Here is a 24,421-nt window from a genome sequence, read left to right on the forward strand (position 1 = left end):
TTCAACACGTGGGTCTCTAAAAGTGAATATGATGATTACCATATTCTGTGTTCTTCCACACACAGTAATTACTCAATGGAAGTTTAACCTCCATAGGACATTTCATAACAGTGGAAACTTACCCTTAAAAATACAAAGCTTCTATGCGTGACTCATAAAGCAACTACGAAACAAATCTCCTTATAAGCACATCTACGGTGAATGGTATATTACACCCATAATTGTTCAATTCACTGTTAATTATTACTCAGAAATTCATGTTTATGGCTCTGTTTCACCTGCTGTATGAAAACATATTCCTGATATACTGTTTCTTAACTTCCTGGATCAATATACTCTGGCTTAGTCTTAAGCCTAAGTAGTCTTTTCCTCCTAAATGAATAGTTAGCAAAAAATGGAAAACTGACAACAGAAAAAGAAAATTTATGCTAATTATTCTCTTTCCATGCTTCCTTCAGTCCTGACCTATAGATCAAACCTATATAACTCAGACTCTCTTGTGGATTGGTGGAGGGTTGTTAAAAGTACTACTTTTAGAACAGATTATTTCTTTAATGACAGTGAATAGTGATATCTCAAGTGTTAGCTATTAACATGTTTATCACAATCTCATTTTAGTGCATATTTACTCTAACCTTTCTAGGCACTGAATAAATTGTATCAATAGCTAAACTGGCAAGTTGTGGGTGTGATATAGTGATACTGCCTTATTTTGTAGAAAAATGATAAAATTATATTTAGTTCTTTAAAGAAGGTTATATTGTATAAGCTAGAGAAATATTTACAAATTAATCAGTTTATGTAAATATTCTTTACAATTAAAATCCACACCCAGCAAAAACAAACAGGAATTTTCAAGGAACATAATCACTTAGTCATCTCTTTGGATGGGTCATCGATTGTTTAAATTTCGAATTAATGAAGTACAAGAGGAAGGGAGGTAACATTTACTGAGTTTCTCCTGTGTGTCGGAGCTTTTGCTTTTTATATGCTACTTTATTTAATTTTCACAATTACCCTTTGATGTTCACATTAATATCTATATTTTTTACAGATGCATTTACCGTGAGAAAAAAAACCAGGCTGATATGTACTTGAAGCCCAGTATAATTCTATTCTATTTGAAATGCCACTGGCTCAGAGTCAGGGTGATGGTAGGCAGAATGTGACCTAACCTGCTGTGTCTGACTTGTTGACTGGGCTGTGTATTGTATGGTATCTTTTCATCCATGACATCAGGGTACAGCTACAGCATCTTGAAAGCCATAATTAAAATGCTGAAAGCACCTTAACTCTTCACATTAGAAGATAGTTGCTTCAATGAAGAGCAAGACTTCATATCCTATGAAATATTAGTTCAGAGTCTACTAAAATAGTATATACTAAATTTATGAAACACAGACAGCTTTAAAGGTCTCAGATGTTTAGCACATAAAATTTTTTTTGTTTCTTTAATTCCATAATTGGCATAGTTCTTATGATTACTTACTGTTGCTGTTATTAAGGGAGTCCTAATTTCTGTCATGGAGAAAGAAATGGCAATCCACTCCAGTATTCTTGCCTGGGAAACCTCACGGACAGAGGAGCCTGGCGGGCTACAGTCCATAGTGTGGCAAAACAGTGGGACATGACTTAGCAACCAAACAAATTTTTGTGGAGATTCAGCATATTTTGAGAAATGTTATTTTGCATTTTAAAGATAATTTTCAACATAAAAATATGTTAAAAATAAGACAATACTAATAATATCAAACCTTTATTGAGCATTTTTAAGTGTATGAACAGTGCTATATGTTACAAAGGTTATATCATTTAGTGCGCAGAATAACCATGTGAATTTGGTGCTGTTGGTGCCACTCTCATTTCACGGATGAGAAAATTGGCTACAGTGTCCAGTACTACAGCCATTAGCTAGCCAGAATTGGCAGTGAAGATTAACATTAATTTAATTCAAATAAAATTAAAAATTTAGTTCCTCAGTAACACTTACCATATGCTCAATCGCCACATGTAGCTGGTGGCTACCATATTGGACACTGCAGAAAGGTAATATTTTATCATGACAGGAAGTTGTACTGGATGAAGTTCAGAGACTAACTGATTTGCTCTAATTCAAAACTAAGGACGGAGCTGGATTTGTCCTTGTCCTCCCTTTTAAAATCTTTTTTTTGAAAAGTAACTTTATTATGAAATATTTCAAGAGAGAAAATTTAATAAGGCCCCATGTATCTGTCACACAGTTTCAACGATTATCAACTCACGAAAAGCTCTCCTTTTAACTACTATTCTACATTATTTTTTGTTTTTTTTTTTGCTTCTCTTAATTATATTAGTTAATGAAAAATTAGCTCTTATTCAGATTAGAACATAGGGAGGCAATATAATATAAAGGTGAAGATTATGGAATTAGAAAGCAGACAGATAAAATTTTGGCCCTATCACAAAACTAATATGTTCTTGGATGACAAATGGCTAATTTTCTCCAGGGGTGAATTTGTTCATCATTATAATTTTCTCCTATAGCTGGCTATATTTTTCTCTATAAAACACATTTTTAGCTATCCTAATTCTTAGTAAAATAAATATTCAAACAAATTTACTTGAAGGTAATTCTGAAAGAGGCAAATTTCCCACAGGGCTTTTTATATATCCCTGCTCCAAGATTACAAAGGTAAAACAAAACTCTATACAAAATTTCAAATATAATAAATTTCTATAATATGTAAAGAAAAAATTCTCTTTGGGGCTCTTTCCTCAATTTCCCTAGGATAACCAAGTGTCCAGTGAATGATAAGACCTAATTTCTATTGCTCCCAATAGCTATTTATAGAATGGTTTAGTTAATTCACTGAATTAATTTCATAATGCTGGTTATGAATATTTTAAATATTTAACTTTAAAATTAATTTAGAAATAAATTGTTATCTATGTTGACATTTAAAACATCAATGTGATTTAAAATTACTTTATTATATTATTGAAAAAATTATGATCAAGAATAAAATTCTGGGCCAATTTTTTGGTGGGGTAGAAAAGAGAGGAAAAGATTATTCTGATTCATCAAAAACAACATTCACACTTTCGAGTTAGTTATCAGAGAGCTCCAGTGGTGCAAACAGTTAGAATGTGGCCCTTATATGCAGTTAATTATTAGTAGTTTTATATTTTTGGTTATATATCTCGGGAAACCTAAATTTAATGGCTATCTTCTCCAATAACTATATTTTTAAATAAACTACCTTTTCTAATTACTTAATTTAAGAATTTTCTTTCTCATCTAATTCTTTGCTTATACTTTTATAAATTGGTTAATAATTTATCTAATTACTTATTCTAAATAATTTTAAAATCTAATGATAATTAAGCCAACTAACCAAGCATCCATGAGTTAAAACATCTTTCTTTACATAGCATCATTATTCTACTGTAATTTAAAAAGATTAAAATGATCTCATTAGATGAACAGGTAAAGAATCTGAATAATTATTCAGTGGAGCAAGTCTTTTGATAAGGTGTCATGTAAGAAAACAATTTCAACTAAGGACGTGAAAGGAATTTATTTACATTGAGGTAATTTATGGTTTACTTCATGTAAAAGGTTAGAGGCAGAAAAGCCTAAATTCCTTGGCAAAGTCAACAGGAATCTAAGTAAATGTGTACATTTTATCTGTTTAAAAAGTCGTTCTGACTCCACAAGTGGCCCATCCCACTAAAGAATTCTAGGGAACAAGGACAGCATAGGTTGGCTGTTGTGTGCCCTGGGGTGGGGGGAGTGCTTTGTTAATCAGTGTAGCATTGCTACTTCCAGGCTAAGACTTCTGACTTACCGGGTGGAATGTGAACACCTTAATGGGATATGACTTAGCTTTTCTAAGAGAAATCGAACACATCACATTTAAGACCACCTTCGGTCATGTACGTTTTTTCTTTCCAATTTCCAACCTCAACTACAGCAGTATTATGCTCACAATGCCTTTATTATCCAAATAAATAATAATAATATTTTATTACTCAAATACAAGATTTGTAGATGGTTACCTGACATCTTTTTCTAGTTCGGTAATACACTTCTTCAGGGAATCAATCTTAGAATCTCTCTGACGCACTGATTCAATGAGATACCTGTAAGGTTGTTGAGTCTGGTTTAACAAAGAATTGGCCCTGTCAAGCTAAAGAAAAAAAAAAGGTTTAATTAAAATCTAGACAATTTCATAAGAAACTGAAACTGTTCAAAACGCTCTAGCACAGACACCAGCTCTCCTTTACATGAATTACTCTGAAAAGCTCTTCCTGTATAAATCTGAAGGTTTTAAAAATTACTAACCAACATAACTATTCTTTAAAATAAAAATAAAGACCATGTAAATAGGAAAGAAAAATTTTAAATAAAATATTAAGTCTTACCAATTTGGAGGACGAGTCACCTAAATTTTCTTACTGTTTGTTGGTCTGAGACAACATGCAATATAAAATTTATCTTTTAATGAATATCCATTAGCTAAAATGAAAATCATTTATTTGAACTTTATTTCTACTCAAAATAACACAGTGAAAGTGTTAGTTGCTAGTCGTGTCCAACTCTTTGCGACTCCATTGACTGTAGCCTGCCAGGTTCCTCTGTCAATGGAATTCTCCAGGAAAGAATACAGGAGTGGGGTTGTCATTCTCTTCTACAGGGGATCTTCCCAACCTAGGGATCGAACCTGGGTCTCCTGCATTTCAGGCAGGTTCTTTACCATCTGAGTCACCCAGAAGCCCCAAAATAACATAATCACTTATAATTCTGTGATTTTTCATGCTTTCATATTCCTTGTCATCTTTACTTACGTACCTAAATCACTATGTATAATTTATGCACCTAAATAACTATATTATGGCAGAAAGTGAAGAACTAAAGAGCCTCTTGATGAAGGTGAAAGAGGAGAGTGAAAAAGTTGGCTTAAAGCTCAACATTCAGAAAACGAAGATCATGGCATTTTGTCCCATCACTTCATGGCAAATAGATGGGGAAACAGTAGAAACAGTGGCTGACTTTATTTTTTTGGGCTCCAAAATCACTGCAGATGGTGACTGCAGCCATGAAATTAAAGGATGCTTACTCCTTGGAAGGAAAGTTATGAACAACCTAGATAGCATATTCAAAAGCAGAAACATTACTTTGCCAACAAAGGTCCATCTAGTCAAGGCTATGGTTTTTCCAGTGGTCATGTATGGATGTGAGCGTTGGAGTATAAAGAAAGCTGAGCACAGAAGAATTGATGTTTTTGAACTATGGTGTTGGAGAAGACTCTTGAGTCCCTTGGACTGCAAGGAGATCCAACCAGTCCATCCTAAAGGAGATCAGTCCTGGGTGTTCATTGGAAGGACTGATGTTGAAGCTAAAACTCCAATAATTTGGCCTCCTGATGCGAAGAGCTGACTCATTTGAAAAGACCGTGATGCTGGGAAAGATTGAGGGCAGGAAGAGAAGGGGACGACAGAGGATGAGATGGCTGAATGGCATCACGGACTCAATGGACATGGGTTTGGGTGGACTCCAAGAGTTGGTTATGGACAGGGAGGCCTGGCATGCTGCGGTTCATGGGGTCACAAAGAGTCGGAGATGACTGAGCGACTGAACTGAACTGAAATAACTATATATATTTTAAATAATCATGTTTAAAATGTAAACATAAAATTTATGATTTTGTGCATTTTACAGTGTACAATTCAATGGCATTAAGTACATTCACAACAGGTAAGCATCACTAGTATCTATTTCTAGAACATTTTCATCAACCCAAACAGAAACTCTGTACAGATTAAGTAAAAACACTCCCCTTAATTCCCTAGTTCCCAGAAACCCTTTTCTTTCTATATGAATTTGCCCATTCTAGATACCTCATATAAGTGGAATCATGATATTTGTCATGTTGCCTCTGTTTAATTCATTTAATTCTAATGTATTCAAGGTTTATCTATGTTGCACCGTATTCCTTTTTATGGCTAAATAATATTCCATTGTATGTTTATAGCATATTTTGTTTATTCATTCATCTGCCAGTGGATACTTGCATTGTTTCCACTTTTTGGCTATTGTGACTAATGTTGTGGTGTACAAATACCTGTTTGAGTCCCTGTTTTCAATTCCTTTGGTTATCTACCTAGGAGTGGAGTGGAATTGCTAGGTCATATGGTAATTCTGTATTTAACTTTTTGAGGAACTGCCAACTGTTTTTCAAAGTGACTGCATCATTTTACATTCCTACCAGCAATGCACTTGGTTCCAATTTCTCCACATCCTCTCCAATACAGTTATTTTATGTACGTATTGGCCATTTGAATATCCTCTTTGGAGAAATGTCTATTCACATCTTTTGCCCATATTTTAGTTAGGCTTTTTTTTTTTTTTCTGTTGAGTCATATGAGTTCTTTATATATTCTGGATATTAAATCCTTAATTAGCTATGTGAATTGCAAATATTTTCTCCTATTCTGTAGGCTGTCTTTTCACCATCTTGATACTGACCTTTGATCACAAAAGGTTTTAATTTTGATGACGTACAACCATACCTATTTTTGTTGTTGTTGTTGCACATAATTTTGGTGTCATTTTAAAGAAACCACTGCCAATCCCAAGGTCATAGATTTTCTCCTACATTTTCTTCTATGAGTTTTATACCTTTATTTTTGAAATTTAACATATTTGATTCATTTTGAGTTAATTTTTATATGCAGTGTAAGACATTGGTCCATTTCAATCTTTTACATGTAGATATCCAATTTTACCAGTATTGTTTGTTGAAAGGACTGTATTTTCTCCATTGAGTGGTCCTGGCATCCTTACTAAAAAATCATGTATGTGAGATTTACTTCTGGGCTCTCAATTCTATTCCATCAATCTTATATGTCTGTCCTTATGCCAGCATAACACTCTTTTGATTACTGTAACTTCACAATAAGTTTTAAAATCTAAAGTATGAGTCTTTCTACCTTTGTTTTCCATTTTCAAGACAGTTTTGGCTATTCGAGGTCACTTGAAATTCCACATGAATTTTTAAATGGGCTTTTCTGTTTCTGCAAAACATACCTTTGGGATTTTGATAGGGACTGCTCTGAATCTGTCAGTCATTTTGAGTAATACTGTTATCTTAACAATATTAAGTCTTCTACATACAGATAGCTAACAGGTAGATGAAAAGATGCTCAACATCACCAATCACTGGAGAAATGTAAATCAAAATCACAGTAAGTTATCACCTTACACCTATCAGAATGGCTATCATCAAAAAGACCACAAATAACAAATGTTGGCAAGATGTGGAGAAAAGAGAACCCTTGAACACTGTTGGTGGGAATATAAATTGGTGCAGACACTATGGAAAATAGTATGGCGGTTCTTCGAAAAACTAAAAATAGAGTATCAGATGATCAAGCAATCCCACTCCCCTAAACATATCATTTATTTTAGCACTGCAATTTTTTTTGGTTCTTCTGTCCTTTGGAAAAGATGGAGATACATGCACCCCAATACTCATAACAGAAGTTGCTTAAAATAGCCAAGATATAGAAGCAAGTCCATCAACAGATGAATGGAGCAAGAAGATGTGGTGGCTTCACAGGTGGCTTAGTGGTAAAGAGCCACCTGCCAATGCAGAAGACATGGGCTCGATCTCTGGGGTTGGGAAGATCCCCTGGAGTAGGAAATGGCAACCCACTCCAGTAGTCTTGCCTGGGAAATCTCATGGACAGAGGAGCCTGGCAGGCTACAGTCCACGGGGTACCAAAGGCATCGAATAGGACTTAGAGACTAAACAATAACCACACACACACACACACACACACACACAGAGAATATTACTCAGTCATGAAAAATGAAATACTGCCATTTGCAACAGCATTGATGGACTCGGAGGGCATCATGCTTAGTGAAGTAAGTCAGACAGAAAGACAAATACTGTAATGTTGTCACTTATCTGTGGAATCTACAGAATACAACAAACTAGTAAATATAACAGAAAAAGAAACAAACTCACAGACATAGAAAACAAACTAGTGGTTTATCTGTGGGGAGAGGGAAGAGAGGGTAGGGGAGGACAGGGGTGGGGGAGGAACAAACTAGTATGTATAAAAGAAGTCAGTGGGAATTCCCTGGCAGTCCAGTGGTTATGCCTCTGCACTCTTATTACCAAGGGCCTGGGTTCAATCCCTGGTCAGGTTACTAAGATCTCACAAGCCGTGCAGCATGGCTAAAAAGGAAAAGAAAAAACAAAAAGCTACAAGGATATATTGTACAGCACAGGGAATATAGTCAATATTGTACAACAGCTACAGATGGAGTATAATCTTTAAAAACTGTGAATCACTATGTTCTATATCTCAAACTTATACAATGTTATAATTCAACAATACTTTAATTTAAAAAAATTAAGAGAAAAAACAACCAAGCCAACCAACCAAACACACAAAAAACAATCTTAAATCATCTATTAGCCAGGGATGTCTTCTTTAACTTCTTTCAGGAATGTCTTGTAGTTTCCAGTGCATGTCTTTCTCCCCTTTAATCAAATTTATTCCTAAGTATTTTATTTTATAAATAAAATATTCTAGTTCCTTTTCAGATTGTTCAACGTTAGTGTACTGTGTACAACTTTGTATCATCCTTTTTCACTTTATCTTATATCATAATCATTCTTTCAGGCTGTCAGAAGACCTTAATTTATATTTTTAATGGTTATAAAACTGTCTAGTAAGCCAATGACTCACAATTTAATTACATTGTTTATACTAGCAAACATTTAGGCTGTCATCAATTTTTGACTAGTATAAATAATGCTAAAACAAATTATTTTGTACTGTAGATAAAATTTTTCCTTGATACTTTAAAATTTTTTTCCATAACAGAAGCACCAATATGAAAGGGGTACAAACTATGTAATGTTCTTGATATATAAGACCTTTCCTTTAGATCTTCCTAAAGGATTTTATCATTTATGTAATCAACCAACCTTAGTTTTTTTTAATTTCTTTGTGTTTACTCTTCTTCTTCTAAGCAAATATAAAATGTATGCTAGAATAGGACTACACACTACTGTCAGTATGAGGAGGCCACCACTTTGGTACATAATAAGTTCTTGAAAAAGGAACTAGAAAGCTGGATATGTGAAAACTGAACAATTAGAAAAAAAAGTGGTGGATATCTATTATTATAAGGATGAGGGGGTCAGGAAGGGAGCATTTTATTATGCAGAACAAAAAAAATGATAAAATTCCTACCTTATGACCTTAAATGTTCTTTGACAATAAAATTCTAGCTTTTTATATGAAAAAATTTTTTCTCTTTCCTTTATAAACCCTAACAAGTTTAACTGAGGCTGAAGATTTGCTGTTTTTCTAGGACAAGAAATGATTTATATTTCCCTCTCAAATAAACTACATTTACAAGATCTACTCATTTTTTTTGAATTAAGATCGAAACATATCATGTATTTTAGCACTGCACTTTTTTTGCTTCTCTTCTCACAGGGGGAAAAAAAAAAAAGAGTGACCAGCAACCTCCAAGTTGAAGGTGTAGAGAAGAGCAGGGTGTGAACAGAGGAAGGGACAAAGAATCAAGGGCAGAAACATTCATTGTGAAAATGATCAACCATGAGGTTCAGGCGGGTGAGGAAGAAAGTAAAGCCAAGAGGTGGCTGACTAACTCTTAAAGGCTATCAGCATACAGTTTGAGGACCACTTTATAAAAGTTATGTAAATGATTCACCTGAATTATACTGGACATTTTTGTTAAGGTTATATTAACTATCACCTAGGAAAAAAATTCCTCAAAGAACAGGATATGAATAGTGAAAGAAAAGACTTCTTTTTTTTTTGGACACAATTTATTATAGTGAAGGGAGAGCCATAAAGAAAAACAAATACCATGAATATTTTCTGCAGTTTGTGTTTTAGAGCCCTTTTCCCTTGCTTTGGTAATCATTCTTTAAAATCTATTACAATGTCACTGGAATCTTATTATTCTGCTAAGTTATTTTATGAACATTCAAATATGCAGCTGGACAAAAATAAAACTAACTTCTACTTACCTGTATAACCAGTTTCACTACTCAATTAAATCAAACAATTGCCTTGACTTTGTTTTCACAGAACTGACCCTAACTGAATAAACTGAACTGACAAGTTGTTTTGTGTTTCCAAGTGCGGAATAGTTGGGGGGTAGGGAGCAGGGGTGGGCGGGACATGGGAGAACTAAGGGCATTTACAGAAAAAAATGTAACAGCAGGCATTAACCTTAATTATTTTACTTTGTTTTTTTCTCGTTACAGCAATTACATATATTAGGTTTTAGTATTATAAACAAAATTGAGGACCAAAAACCTTACTTCCAAAACATATCTCTACTAGGCAACCAACAAACTGCTTTCTCTCTAGACAGTAAAACTTCTATAATGCTGTAAATTTTAAGAATGTTTCTTTATAAGCTTTTAAATCCCCCAGATTTAATTCCTCAGGAAATTAAAGTACATGTTTTTCAATGAAAACTGATGTTAATATCTATTTTTGATATTAATGTAACAACAGAATTTAATTTCTCCAATACAGTTTTAAAACAATCTTTTGGTAACTATAATCATTTGTATTCAAAAAGTTTCACAATCACTGACTTTGCCTATTGTTAGTACTCTTTTCCTTATAGGAAAGCCTTAGTAATTAGTGACTCAGGAATCACGTACATAACGAATGACTCAGGACTAAACTCACGATACAACATTTTATAGAATTGTTATTTCTCTTTTGTTTCAATAAACTGTACATATGATTCAGAGAAAAGCAACACCTGATTATAATATAATTATATATGTTCTCTTAAATTTAAAAGACATAAGAAGGTGACTACACTTTGTTATGTTTTTCCCAAACAGGGATTGATTTCCTTGTGGAATTTATTTTCAAAGAAACTCCTAGAAGTGGAACTCTTTCTTACCAGGGACGAAATGCATTCTGTTGAGTGGAACGCAACACTGAGTTGCTTTCTGTGTATAAAATACATACATGTGATACTTTCTGGCTGCGGTAATTAGTTGTGCAGAAAAACCCACATATCCTGTTGTCTGATCTTTCTGACTATGCCATGGAATGGAAATGCCTATTTGAGGTCCAACAGGGGGCAATACTTTGGTTCTACTTCGCTGTGTCCTCAGTCCAAAGCAGTGGTTCTCATATCCACCTAATCATCAGAACCACTGTGGGAAAGGTTAATAAACTGATTTCTGGGTCCTGCCCCAATTCTAATGAGTCAAAATTTCTCAGGGTTGGGCCTTAGATTCTGATGATTAGTCAAATTTGGAAAGCACAGCTTTGTGATTTTTGAACTTATTACAGGTCACTCCATCCAACCATTTTAGTAGGTTTAAGAGTATTGCACATAAACTATCTTATATGCTGAATTTACTATTCTCCCCCACTAAAACTAGCTGCTTCTCCTGTGCCCAATATAGTTAATGACATCATCACCTACAACAGGGGTAATATTAATATTTAATGGATACAATTCAACCAATTAGGATGCTAGCCTTTGCACTGGGGCAGGATTCTGGAGAAACTCTGTGGTTCCAGGTGTTACTTTTTCGTTGCTGAAAAGTGGGGAGGTCCAGAAGATCTGAGGAGAGGCACCAGGATAGACAGGACCATCGTGGTAGAATGACACTTGTGGGCTGAGGGCAACAGCTGCTTACAAGTGTTTCTCTGAACATTATTTTAATAACCAAAAGTAAGTATGATTATCAGCCCTGCTCTGGTCCTGAATATGGTCCAGAAGTATGGTCCACAGAATAAGGAGAAATTCATGAGAGTAGGATGTTAAAATATTTGGAAATAATCAGCCTGGAAGCAATGACTGAGGTCACAGGAGTAGAGAGGGCTGCAGAGGATTATTATTATTATTTTTTAAAGTGTGGCCCTGAATCACTTTTATTAGAGTCAGAAGAATGCAGATTGTTAAAAATGCAGACTCCTGGGCCTCATTCTAGACCTACCTAATCACAATCTTTCAGAGAAGGCAATGGCAACCCACTCCAGTACTCTTGCCTGGAAAATCCCATGGATGGAGGAGCCCGGTAGGCTGCAGTCCATGGGGTCGCTAAGAGTCGGACACGACTGAGCAACTTCACTTTCACTTTTCAGTTTCATGCACTGGAGAAGGAAATGGCAACCCACTCCAGTGTTCTTGCCTGGAGAATCCCAGGGACGGCGGGGCCTGGTGGGCTGCTGTCTATGGGGTCGCACAGAGTCGGACATGACTGAAGCGACTTAGCAGCAGCAATCATAATCTTTGAGGGTAGGATCTAGAAACCTACATTTTCAACAGAAATCTTTTGGTGATTTTTACACTCACTAAAATTTGAGAATCACTACGGAGAAGGCAATGGCACCCCACTCCAGTACTCTTGTCTGGAAAATCCCATGAACGGAGGAGCCTGGTGGGCTGCAGTCCATGGGGTCGCTAAGAGTCGGACACGACTGAGCAACTTCACTTTCACTTTTCACTTTCATGCACTGGAGGAGGAAATGGCAACCCACTCCAGTGTTCTTGCCTGGAGAATCCCAGGGACGGGGGAGCCTGGTGGGCTGCCGTCATGGGGTCGCACAGAGTTGGACACGACTGAAGTGACTTAGCAGCAACTGAGGTATAAGAACATGAAAGGGACACCTACATTTCAGGTCTGGAAGAAGAAGATAGCAGTTAAGAAGACTAAAGAGCTATATGAAGGAAAATGGTGCTGTAAAGCAAAGGGAGGACAGAATTTCAGTAATGTCTATAATATCTATAATGTCATGCCACTGATAGAGTAAGGGACTGAGAAGAAAATACTGACAATCAGAAGTCACTGGTGATCACTGAGGAAGGGCATAGCTGAAGAAAGGCTGAGAGAGAGCAGAAGGAACGAAGAAGAGAGAGAGGGGTTAAGTTTTGAAAGTTATTTACATTAACACACATAAACTGTGCCTGAGTGCATGCACGCACGTTCACACACACACACACGGACACACACAGAGCTCATTTTTTTGAAGAGAGATCACAGAAGAAAAGAGTAAGTGAAGATACTAAAAAATCCCTGGGTGAAAAAGACTCAAGGAAAATAAATTTAGATGATCTAACTGTAATAAGGAAAGCTACATAATGGAATGGATGGTTTGCAGGAGTGGAAGTGGCCTTCAATAAAGATAAAGGGAAACAGGATAGATATAGAAAAATAAAAAATACCGGGCCACAGGTATGCGAACCCTGTTGATGTACAACAACAGGAATTTGTTCCACTTGCAAGTAGCAAAAAATAACACATTTCCACAAGAAATTTTCAGTACATTAACACTGTGTCGAAGAATTTTCTCTCCTCTCCTCCCTTTCATTATATATTGATGGAGTAACAACCTTATTGTAAGATATTAGGCTAAAGGTGGGAATGTCAAGGAAACCGTGATGGATGAGTCTGGCAACAAAGCCTTGGAGAGTGCTCAGTGAAGGTAGTGTTCAGATGACTGATAAGGTCCCAGGCTGTGTTAGGAGGCCACGTGGAGCCAAGGGGCTTGACAGATTGGAAATGCAGAGTTTATGAGTACAAATAAAGCACAGATGTGGTGGAAATGAAAAGACTGGGAGGGTGGGAAGAACTGGGAGAGCTGGAAGGGCCGGTGATTAGCGTCAGAGAATGGAATTTTCAAGTTCAAGTGCTTTAAATTTCTTTACCCCTCAAAGCTACCCCTGAGAAACTCATTTTAATGTGGTTCACTTGTACAACACTGCTGACAGGGGAGGAGGGATTTCCAATGTGATTTGTAATAGCTCTTGAAAGAAAAAATTATAGCCATTTATGAATTTATAAAGGCACACTAGTGAGGGAAAGAGTTCAAACAGTTACAATATCTGTTTGATATGTAAACAGGATATAATTTATAAATAAGTCATTGTTTTTCCTTACTTCAGTGGTGGCTGGCATTTGGCATGTGCACGCACACACGCACACACACACACACACACACACTTATACACATATGATCTGGTATTGTGAGCCTTTAAAAAGATGGATTAAAGAATAAATTCTAGTATAGTGTCCTGGATCCATGTGATTGAATTTTTTTCCAGAATGAACTATAACAAAGACATCTTGGTTTAAGCCCTTGGCAAATTTAGACACAGAGATGTACTACAATTAAAGTTAATGTTTTGTTCATGTAGTGAATCGGCCCTTCATAGGGTAAATATGTTTATTAGTATTAAAATAAAATGTTAATTTCTATATAATTCTGCATTGGAACCTCAAGAAATAAGATAATGACAATAATTTATACATGTTAAAGGCAATTTCTGGTATTGTCTTGACTCTGTCACGTAATACCCATGAACACTGCTTGTTGTTCCAATAACTTTTTAAGTCTTTATGAAACTGTTACCCACCAACAATTATCCCTCATGTCCAGTTACATGTTGGGCATCCATAAAATACGTAACACTAACTTCCCAAGGGGTGACACACCAGCAGGAAACGCACACAGACACACAGGAAACTCCGTCTCTCCCAAATGCTTTAACATTACCAAAAAGTAAGTCCTGTTAATTTTTCTCTAGACAATATTACTTTCCAGGGGGTATTTTTCTGCTATCAACACAAACAGCTTTAAGACCGACAAATCCCACAAGCGACAAAAGGTGGCTGCGACACCCTCACAGGAAGTGGGTCACTGACATCTTCCCCACTCCTTCCTTTCCTCTTCTCCTATCTTTTCTCTGTGGGTCTCAGATTTCATTCTCTCTCGTGTTGGTTTTCTTTTCTTTCTTCCTTTTTACTTTTTAAAGATTTTTGTTAAAGCACTTTGAGGTTCGGCAAAATTAAGCAAAAGTACAGACAGTCCCAGATACTCTGCCTGCCCCCAACCCCACAGCCACCACCATTTGTTACAGTTAATGAACCTACACGGACACATCATTATCACTCAAAGTCCACAGCTTAAATCACCAAGGGTTCACTCTTGGTGATGTATAGTCTACAGGTTTTGACAAATATACGTTTGTCCCTTGGAATCCACAGGATCCCCCATGGATGCTCATGTCCAAGGATCCTCAAGTTCCTTACAGAAAATATGATGGCATGGTCTTTGCATATAACCTACACATATCCTCTTGTATACTTTAAAATATATCTAGATTACTTATAATACCTAATATGATATTATGTAATTATATATGCAATTATATTATGGAAATACTTGCTAGTGTCAGCAAATTCAAGTTCTGCTCTTCAGAATTTTCTGGATTTTATTTTCCCAAGTATTTTTGATTCACAGTTGGTTGAATTCAATCCATGAATGTGGAATCTGTGGATATGGAGCACTGACTGTAATCCCATGTATCCACTGTTTACATCATAAAGAATAGTTTCACTGCCCTAATAACCCATGCAGTTCTGTCTGTTCATCCCTTCTAATCCCTGGCAACCACTGAGCTTTTTACTGTCTTCATAAATTTCCCCTTTTCCAGAGTGTCATACATTTGGAAACACAGTATGATAGTATGTGGTCTTTTCAGACTGTCTTTGCTTTAAAACTTACTTTTTCTTCTCCCTTGCTTTTGTGTTTGTCCCCCCGCCACCCACCGTATTAAATGTTACAAAATATAATTTGTCCTGAAAACTAAAAGTAATCCACTCTGATCAAATTTTAATTATTTGGAACTTCGTATTTTACAAATGAGGACACTGAGACACAGAAGGGTTAAACAACTGATCCAACTTTATACAGCTAGTAACTTACCAAAAATGAGGTTTTAACCCAGTGAGTCTGGCTCTGGTATCGTGTGTTTGGCCAGTATTTATTATTACCTCTTAATAACAAAAAGAAAGCAATATAATGTCAGACCAGCCCAGAATGTGGACAGATAAGAATTCCTTTTCCTTACTTTCCCCCAGATAAAGAATGTGGCTAGAAGCATGCATGCATAGGCACACACACAAGCAGAGAAGAAACGTGACCAATTTACCACAAAGAAATCTGCCTCACAGCCATTCTTTTCTTAAAAGAATGGGCACCTGTGTTGACGTGGGACTTAGAGACTCTGTGATGGTTTCCCTGCTGCTCTGGCACCTGTGTTGACGTGGGACTTAGAGACTCTGTGATGGTTTCCCTGCTGCTCTGGCCACTTTCAGAAGATACCCGAGAACCATGGCGCTCATTGTATGTCTTCTGTGTGCCCATTTGTAACTACAGGCAGTCATAATCACTATGCTCTTCCCTGCTTTACTTTCCATTATATAACTTGAGTTCTAATTTCCATTATATAACTTGAGATTATCTTTTACTTGCAAAAAATTCTTATTTCTCCCCTCAGTAGAACGAAAGCTCCAAAGGGCAAGGGCAGGAATTTTTGTCTGTCTTCTCCACTGATTATTCCCAGGGCTTAGAGCAATGCCCGGCACACAGGTGGCATTCAATACATACTTGCTGGCAGACAATTTCATATCAATACTATCTAACACTTGACAAAGTCATTTACTAAAATAGCTTATTTCTTATGCTTGGTTGAATGGCATGGAATAGATTAAAACATTTTACAATAACATTACCTTTACAGATTTTTCTAACATAGTCCTTTCTGTTGTGAAGACCCATAAGGAAACAAAATTTTTTTTGGGAAAAGTAACATAGTTTCTATAATGGAAAATCCTGCTATTTGTTGGGAGTTTGTCAGGAATAATATCTGCAATTTAGTGATAAAAATGTTAAAACATGGATATGAGGCCTTTGAAAAACTCAATAAAGTTTAAAACAAGATTTTAAGAAAGGAATCACCCTGGAATTAGAGGGCTGCCTTTTTGGGAAGACAAAGGCTTGATAAAGAAGGTAAATAATGGGGTTCTCTGATTCACAGTCATACATATGTATTCTAAATAATTTGGAGGAAAAGTTACAGACTGAAATTACTCGCATCTGTAAATGGTACTAATTCCAACCAATGGAAGAAACCACAGTGAATCTGTTCAAGATTGTTCAAGGGGCAATGCTGAAAAAATTGAAAAAACTGACTGAAAAGGGGTAGAACAAAAGTACAGAAAAGTATAACAACTGCTTCACCATTACACTATTAATTCAAAATGATAGAGAGATTAGATTAGCATTGCTCCTGAAGATGGTAGATACATACCACTGGGCAGCGTACAATTTTTATATTACAGTCATACCAGATGACTCCCTATTCTCTAACATGCTTTACTCATTTTTACTTCTTCACCTTTCCTCTCCTTTTAACCCCTAAACTGATTTCTCAAGAAGGCTGACTTAAGGAGAAAAAAACGTGTTACATGCCTGTCCAGATGAGTGTTTTCACACTGTGGGTTGCAAACAGTATTAAAAGAAAAAAGAAACAGAACAGAATAGCAACTAATAGAATGTGGTAAGGGTATTCGCTGTGTTGGGAAAATCATTTCAGATATGCACACACACCTACATATTCACACACACACAAGCAAGTACACATACATATGTACATACTGGGATGGTATTAAGATGTACTTCTTACTATAGGTCACGGTCAAAAACAGATGAAAGTTATTTGTCCATGTGGTTGTTATATCTTTAATTAAAAAGGATCAAGTGTATATTCAAATCAGTCCAAACCCAAATCTGCTGCAGGTCAACTTTGGAGCCAGTTTACTGAGTTTGATCACTTGGTGAAAAGTGATCTTTTTAGATCAGATCTTTTAGATCTGAGGAGTGGAGGGATCATATGTTACAGTTTGTAGTATGTTACTAAGACAAATACCATATTAACCAGGAACCTGAGTGAACTTGACAGACTTTGCATCTGAGTCATTTTTCTGATTCTTTCATTCTTCTCTGATATTTCTAGCCATTATTATTATTTATTCACAAAATAATTTTGATTTTATAAAAGTATCTACTTAAAATTTCTAATAAAGACTATGTTATTGGTGCTGTTAATTATCTCATTATATATTATTGCTGTTTAAATCTTTTCTATACAATGATTCAACAAATTAGTTGAATTTTTATCAGTAATTCGTGTTCTCCAAACATAAAAATTCTAGTTATTCTGAAGTTTTTATTAGTTTTAAAACATGCAGTTTTGCATACTGCTCCTAAAATGCTATGTCTGTATGCAATTAAATATACTTTTCAATTAAGAGCAGCTTACTACTCTTTAGAATTGCAGTTTTCGTACCATACATCTCTTCATAGAAATTACTTATATTATCATTAAAAAATCTTATTATATTGTGTTAAAATTCCTTCAGATAGTTCATTCTGAATATTTTCATAAAGGCAAAATAAGCATAATGAACTCCAATGATGGAACTACTATTTCTTTTAAAACATGCTATCTTTATTAATAAAATATTTATTTCATCAATACTATGGCCAGGAGAAAAATACATGATATGAAGGATAAAAACCAAATAAACAAATACCTAAGCTGCCAGCACTGACTGAGTGATCTGACATGTCAGTGTGCCAGGTGCTTATCTTAGACTGGGTTATCTCTAATTCTTAGGGCAAATATGCATATAATATTATTACTACCTTACACATCAAAAAACTGAGGTTTAAATAACTTGCCTAGAGACAGATTAACTCAGTCTGTCCCACCTGAAAGCCCATGATTTTCATAATCTAATGGCAAATGAATATAGCAACATATGATTTAAACGCTACAGACATGTAAGATGTTCTTACCTTTATTATACCTTTTTATTACTCAGCTCTTAGTTTTATAGCCATTTCACCCTAAAACAAAACAAGGCAAAAGAAAAAACTCCACAGTGTTTTTAATAAAGGTTGATGATTCTACTGATCCCATGCAACTGGAGCATTTTTTTTTCATGGTGGTGGTGGGTAGAGATGATATATATACTCATCTCTGGTTCAGTATATAACAAAAAGCATACTTTGTCCCATTAAAACTGGAAACTAATTCTTCAACAAATATTTACTTACTACCTACCAGAAATAAGAACTGTACTAAATGGTGGAAATACTCAGACCAATAAAAACATATACATAAAGCTTACAGACAGCCAGGTCACTAATTATATGGACGTGTGGGTGTGTGCACATATATAGATGTGTATATATATGTGAGAGAGAGAGAGAGAGAGGTACATAAGGCATGATGGGGGTACGTAGGCCACTTTTACCTGGGGTTCAGAAGAGGCTTAAAAGAATAGGTGATACTTGAAACCGATCTTGTAAGACAAGTATCTGTGATGTAGACAAGGGTATGCTGGGCAGAGACCAGAATGTGCGAAAGCATGGCGACATAAAATAGCATGGAATGCTTGGAGAATTACAAGTGAAGCACAAGTAGTTATGTATGGGGGGGGTGTGTGTGTTGTGTAATGTAAGAGGAAACTGGGTAGGCGGGCAAGGCTTGGATAATGGACACTTTTATATATCATTATTCTTAGGAAACAGACAACTCTGACTGTGGAAGAAAGAAAAACAGATTTATATTTAGAAACAGCACTCTGGCAACAAGGTGGAGGGCTTAAAGAATAGAAAGGAAGGTTAAGCAGATGCTTACTAAAATAATTCAGATGAGAGATAAGAGATTGTACTAAGTCAGTGCCACTGAACCAGGACACTTAGTAGAGAGATGTTCAGAGATGGGGTGAACTGAGTAGGGAAGACTGTATTTGCTGAATTCTCCTTCTGTACTGTTTGAATTATGATTAAATATATTTCCACATATACAACTGGTTTAGTGAAAAAGGCCTACACCAAACAGAACTGCCTTATGATCCAGCAATCCCACTGCTGGGCATACACACTGAGGAAACCAGAAGGGAAAGAGACACGTTTACCCTGATGTTCATCGCAGCACTGTTTATAATACCCAGGACATGGAAGCAACCTAGATGTCCATCAGCAGATGAATGGATAAGAAAGCTATGGTACATGTACACAATGGAGTATTACTCAGCCATTAAAAAGAATACATTTGAATCAGTTCTAATGAGGTGGATGAAACTGGAGCCTATTATACAGAGTGAAGTAAGCCAGAAAGAAAAACACCAATACAGTATACTAACGCATATATATGGAATTTAGAAAGATGGTAACAATAACCCTGTATACGAGACAGCAAAAGACACACTGATATATAGAACAGTCTTTTGGACTCTGTGGGAGAGGGAGAGGGTGGGAAGATTTGGGAGAATGGCATTGAAATACGTATAATATCATATATGAAATAAGTCGCCAGTCCAAGTTCAATGCACGATATTGGATGCTTGGGGCTGGTGCACTGGGACGACCCAGAGGGATGGTATGGGGAGGGAGGAGGGAGGAGGGTTCAGGATGGGGAACACATGTATACCTGTCGTGGACTCATTTCGATATTTGGCAAAACCAATACAATATTGTAAAGTTTAAAAATAAAAAAAATAAAAATAAAAAAAAGGCCTATACCATAAGGGCTACTACTTCATGCTGAAGCCATAAAACAAGGTGAGGTAAGAAGATCTTAGTAAGAAGAGTGCCGTGATAGAACTCTGGGGTTTGTTGACATTGATGGAACAGAGAAACAAAAGGAAATGGAGGAGACTTCAGAGTAGGAGGGTAACAAAGTGGGTGCAGCGGGAGCAAAGGACACATTATTTGGTGGGGAGGTGGATGTAAGCAAGGCCGTGGGGAGAGAAAGATAACATAAGATAAGGATGACAAATAGGTTAAACGGGACTGAATTGGGTTTCTATGGCCATGCTAAAGAACTGGCCATGCTAAAGAATCTGGACATCTTCTGGGAGGAGATGGACACTTTAAAACAGGAAATAATGATCTACAGCCTGGAGGAGAGTTTTAGGTGGAAAAAAGACTTTTGATGGACTGATGAATTAAACTGTATTTGAGAGACCATATGTATACTCGTGGCTTATTCATGTTGATGTATGGCAGAGGCCAACATAATAAGCAGAGACATTACTTTGCCAACAAAGGTCTGTCTAGTCAAGGCTATGGTTTTTCCTGTGGTCACGTATGGATGTGAGAGTTGGACTGCGAAGAAGGCTGAGTGCCGAAGAATTGATGCTTTTGAACTGTGGTGTTGGAGAAGACTCTTGAGAGTCCCTTGGACTGCAAGGAGATCCAACCAGTCCATTCTGAAGGAAATCAGCCCTGGGATTTCTCTGGAAGGAATGATGCTAAAGCTGAAACTGCAGTACTTTGGCCACCTCATGCGAAGAGTTGACTCATTGGAAAAGACTCTGATGCTGGGAGGGATTGGGGGCAGGAGGAGAAGGGGACGACAGAGGATGAGATGGCTGGATGGCATCACTGACTCGATGGACGTGAGTCTGGGTGAACTCCGGGAGTTGGTGATGGACAGGGAGGCCTGGTGTGCTGCGATTCATGGGGTCGCCAAGAGTCGGACATGACTGAGCAATTGATCTGATCTGATCTGAACATAATATTGTAAAGCAATTATCCTTCAATTAAAAAATAGGAGAGAGAGAGAAAAAAAAGAAGTGGTATATACATACAATGGAATACTACTCAGCCATAAAAAACATTTTGCCACGTGCAACAACATGAATGGATTTGGAGGCTATTTATAAGTGAAATAAGTCAGAGAAAGACAAATACTATATGTCATCACTTGTATGTGGAGTCCAAAAAATAAAACAAACTAATGATTATAACAAAAAGAAAACAGACTCATAGATACAGAGAACAAAGTAATGGTTACCAGCAGGGAGAGGGAAAAGGAAAGTAGGGATTAGCAGGTACAAACTATTATGCAAAAAGTAAATAAGCCACGAGGAGACACTGAAAAATACAGGGTATATAGACAATATATTATTAACTATAAATGGAATAAACCTTTAAAAACTTTGAAAAAATTGTAAGCAACATAGTACTTCATCCAAATGTTTACTTTCTAAGCTTTGCATTTCTACTGGTGAAATAAAAGCACTAGTCTTTATGACTGGAGAAGGCAATGGCACCCCACTCCAGTACTCTTGCCTGGAAAATCCATGGACAGAGGAGCCTGGTAGGCTGCACTCCATGGGGTCGCTAAGAGTCGGGAACGACTGAACGACTTCACTTTCACTTTTCACTTTCATGCATTGGAGAAGGAAATGGCAACCCACTCCAGTGTTCTTGCCTGGAGAATCCCAGGGACGGGGAAGCCTGGTGGGCTGCCGTCTATGGGGTCGCACAGAGTTGGACACGACTGAAGCGACTTAGCAGCAGTAGCAGTCTTTATGAAAGAATTGTAAGTATCAACAAACTTTGAGGAAAACACCTTGGGAAGCAAAGGGACTCAATAAGTCATACTAGTTTTCATCTTTTCTATGAAACTGGGATACATCTTAGAATCGTTACCAGCCCTGCTTGCACATCAACAAATCTGGTCTTGCTTGTTTACACTGTAGTTTCAACTGAGTTCTGGCTAACCCTTCATTGGTTGAGTATTAACTGTCACAAAAATGTCTTCAGGAAGATGATAATGTGATTCACCACTAAAAATCTGTGTTAGAACAAAAGCGTAGAAACAGAATTGTGTAATATATGATAAAAATCATTGTCTAAAGTCTACAAGAATGTTTGTCTAAAATTAGAAGAAAAATTGAAGTGATAATAAAACACTGTATCACAGTTTAACTGGCAGTATCATCTACTTTTGACTTTTTGCATGCATGCTCAGTTGCTCCCCCATGGACTGTTTGCAACCCCATGGCCTGCGGTCCTCCAGGCTCCTCTGTCCATGGAGGTTTTCAGGCAAGAATACTGGAATGGGTTGCCATTTCCTCTCTGGGGGATATTCCTGACCCAGGGTTTGAACCCATTTCTCCTGCACTGCAGGCAGATTCTTTACCATTGAGCCACCTGGGAAGCCCTTTGACTCTTCAGTGATACAAAAAAAGTGGAACTTTTTTTTTTTTTTTCCTTTCGTATTAGTGGAGTCTTAGAAATATGGTGGGAAAGGTTGACTGTGCAGTTTTAGGGCTGGGGTTGGCATGTGAATCTCCTTTAAAATGCTGAGGTGGGGCTCTAGGAGTCATGTGTGTTATAGACTCCTTCCTACAGCCCGGGTTCAACCAGAATGCTGGTGGAACAACCCTTCCAATTTCTCAAGTCAGGTACTCAGAGGACAGAGGCAAATGTTCTTCTCATACAGACACATACATTTATTATGTTTGTGGAAATCATGTTTCCTAAGGTCACTGGTAGAAACTAAAACATATTGCCAAGCATTACAAAGAGTCCATCAAGTAAAAACTCCTTCTGCCACATAATTTTTCCTTATCTGGGCAGACATTAGACACCCTTCCTATTTCCTTTTCTCAGTATTAATGTTTCAAAATTCCACATTACATTTGTAGATGCTCTGAATTTTTCCTATAGCAAATCCCTTTTCTGATATTCTGTAACACTTCCATATTTCTTTAAGATACTTGTTCTTGGTAAATAAATGGAGGCAGTGAGGAAGAAAGGGGGAGAGAATGGGGGTATCACATACACACAGTGAGTAATTCAAACTTCAGAGACTGAAAGACTCTCTTCCATGCATCCTGGAACCTCAGTGCCTTTTCCACAATAGTAACCAACATCAATGACATCTTTTGGTGTACATCATTCCAAATGTCTTCATGCATGTATCGTAAGCATACTGACATGTATGTACAGTCTTCATGTATATGTATGTACACAGTGCTGCTGCTGCTAAGTCGCTTCAGTCGTGTCCGACTCTGTGCGACCCCAAAGATGGCCTCCCATCAGGCTCCACTGACCCTGGGATTCTCCAGGCAAGAAAATAGAGTGGGTTGCCATTTATTCTCCAATGCATGAAAGTAAAAAGTGAAAGTGAAGTCGCTCAGTCATGTCCAACTCTTAGTGACCTCATGGACTGCAGCCTACCAGGCTCCTACACCCATGGGATTTTCCAGGCAAGAGTACTGGAGTGGGTTGCCATTGCCTTCTCCGATGTACACACTAGGCAATGAAATTTTGGGTACAAAGAATATTGCTGGAATGTAATCTTTGTTTATAGATATATTTAAAAGATAGGATTTTGCTACTTATCTTTATAATCTTTATAATGCTAACTATGTTATATGCAGAGTACATCATGAGAAACGCTGGACTGGAAGAAACACAAACTGGAATCAAGATTGCCGGGAGAAATATTAATAACCTCAGATATGCAGATGACACCACCCTTATGGCAGAAAGTGAAGAGGAACTCAAAAGCCTCTTGATGAAAGTGAAAGTGGAGAGTGAAAAAGTTGGCTTAAAGCTCAACATTCAGAAAACGAAGATCATGGCATCTGGTCCCATCAATTCATGGGAAATAGATGGAGAAACAGTGGAAACGGTGTCAGACTTTATTTTTCTGGGCTCCAAAATCACTACAGATGGTGACTGCAGC

At 36.8% G+C, this 24,421-nt stretch overlaps 1 protein-coding gene across 2 annotated transcripts in view; it reads right to left on the bottom strand.

Moving 5' to 3' along the window:
* The window catches only part of PIBF1 (progesterone immunomodulatory binding factor 1), a 231,558-nt gene that overhangs the window by 41,228 nt on the left and 165,909 nt on the right, over positions 1-24,421 (bottom strand). For both annotated transcript variants that reach the window (XM_010831994.1, XM_010831989.1), the window contains exon 15: positions 4,039-4,169. In XM_010831994.1, coding sequence (XP_010830296.1) covers positions 4,039-4,169 — 131 coding nt within the window. The remainder of the gene's footprint in view (positions 1-4,038; positions 4,170-24,421) is intronic.

Source organism: Bison bison, unplaced genomic scaffold, assembly GCF_000754665.1.
Source record: "Bison bison bison isolate TAMUID 2011002044 unplaced genomic scaffold, Bison_UMD1.0 scf7180017860360, whole genome shotgun sequence".
Lineage (NCBI taxonomy): Eukaryota > Metazoa > Chordata > Mammalia > Artiodactyla > Bovidae > Bison > Bison bison.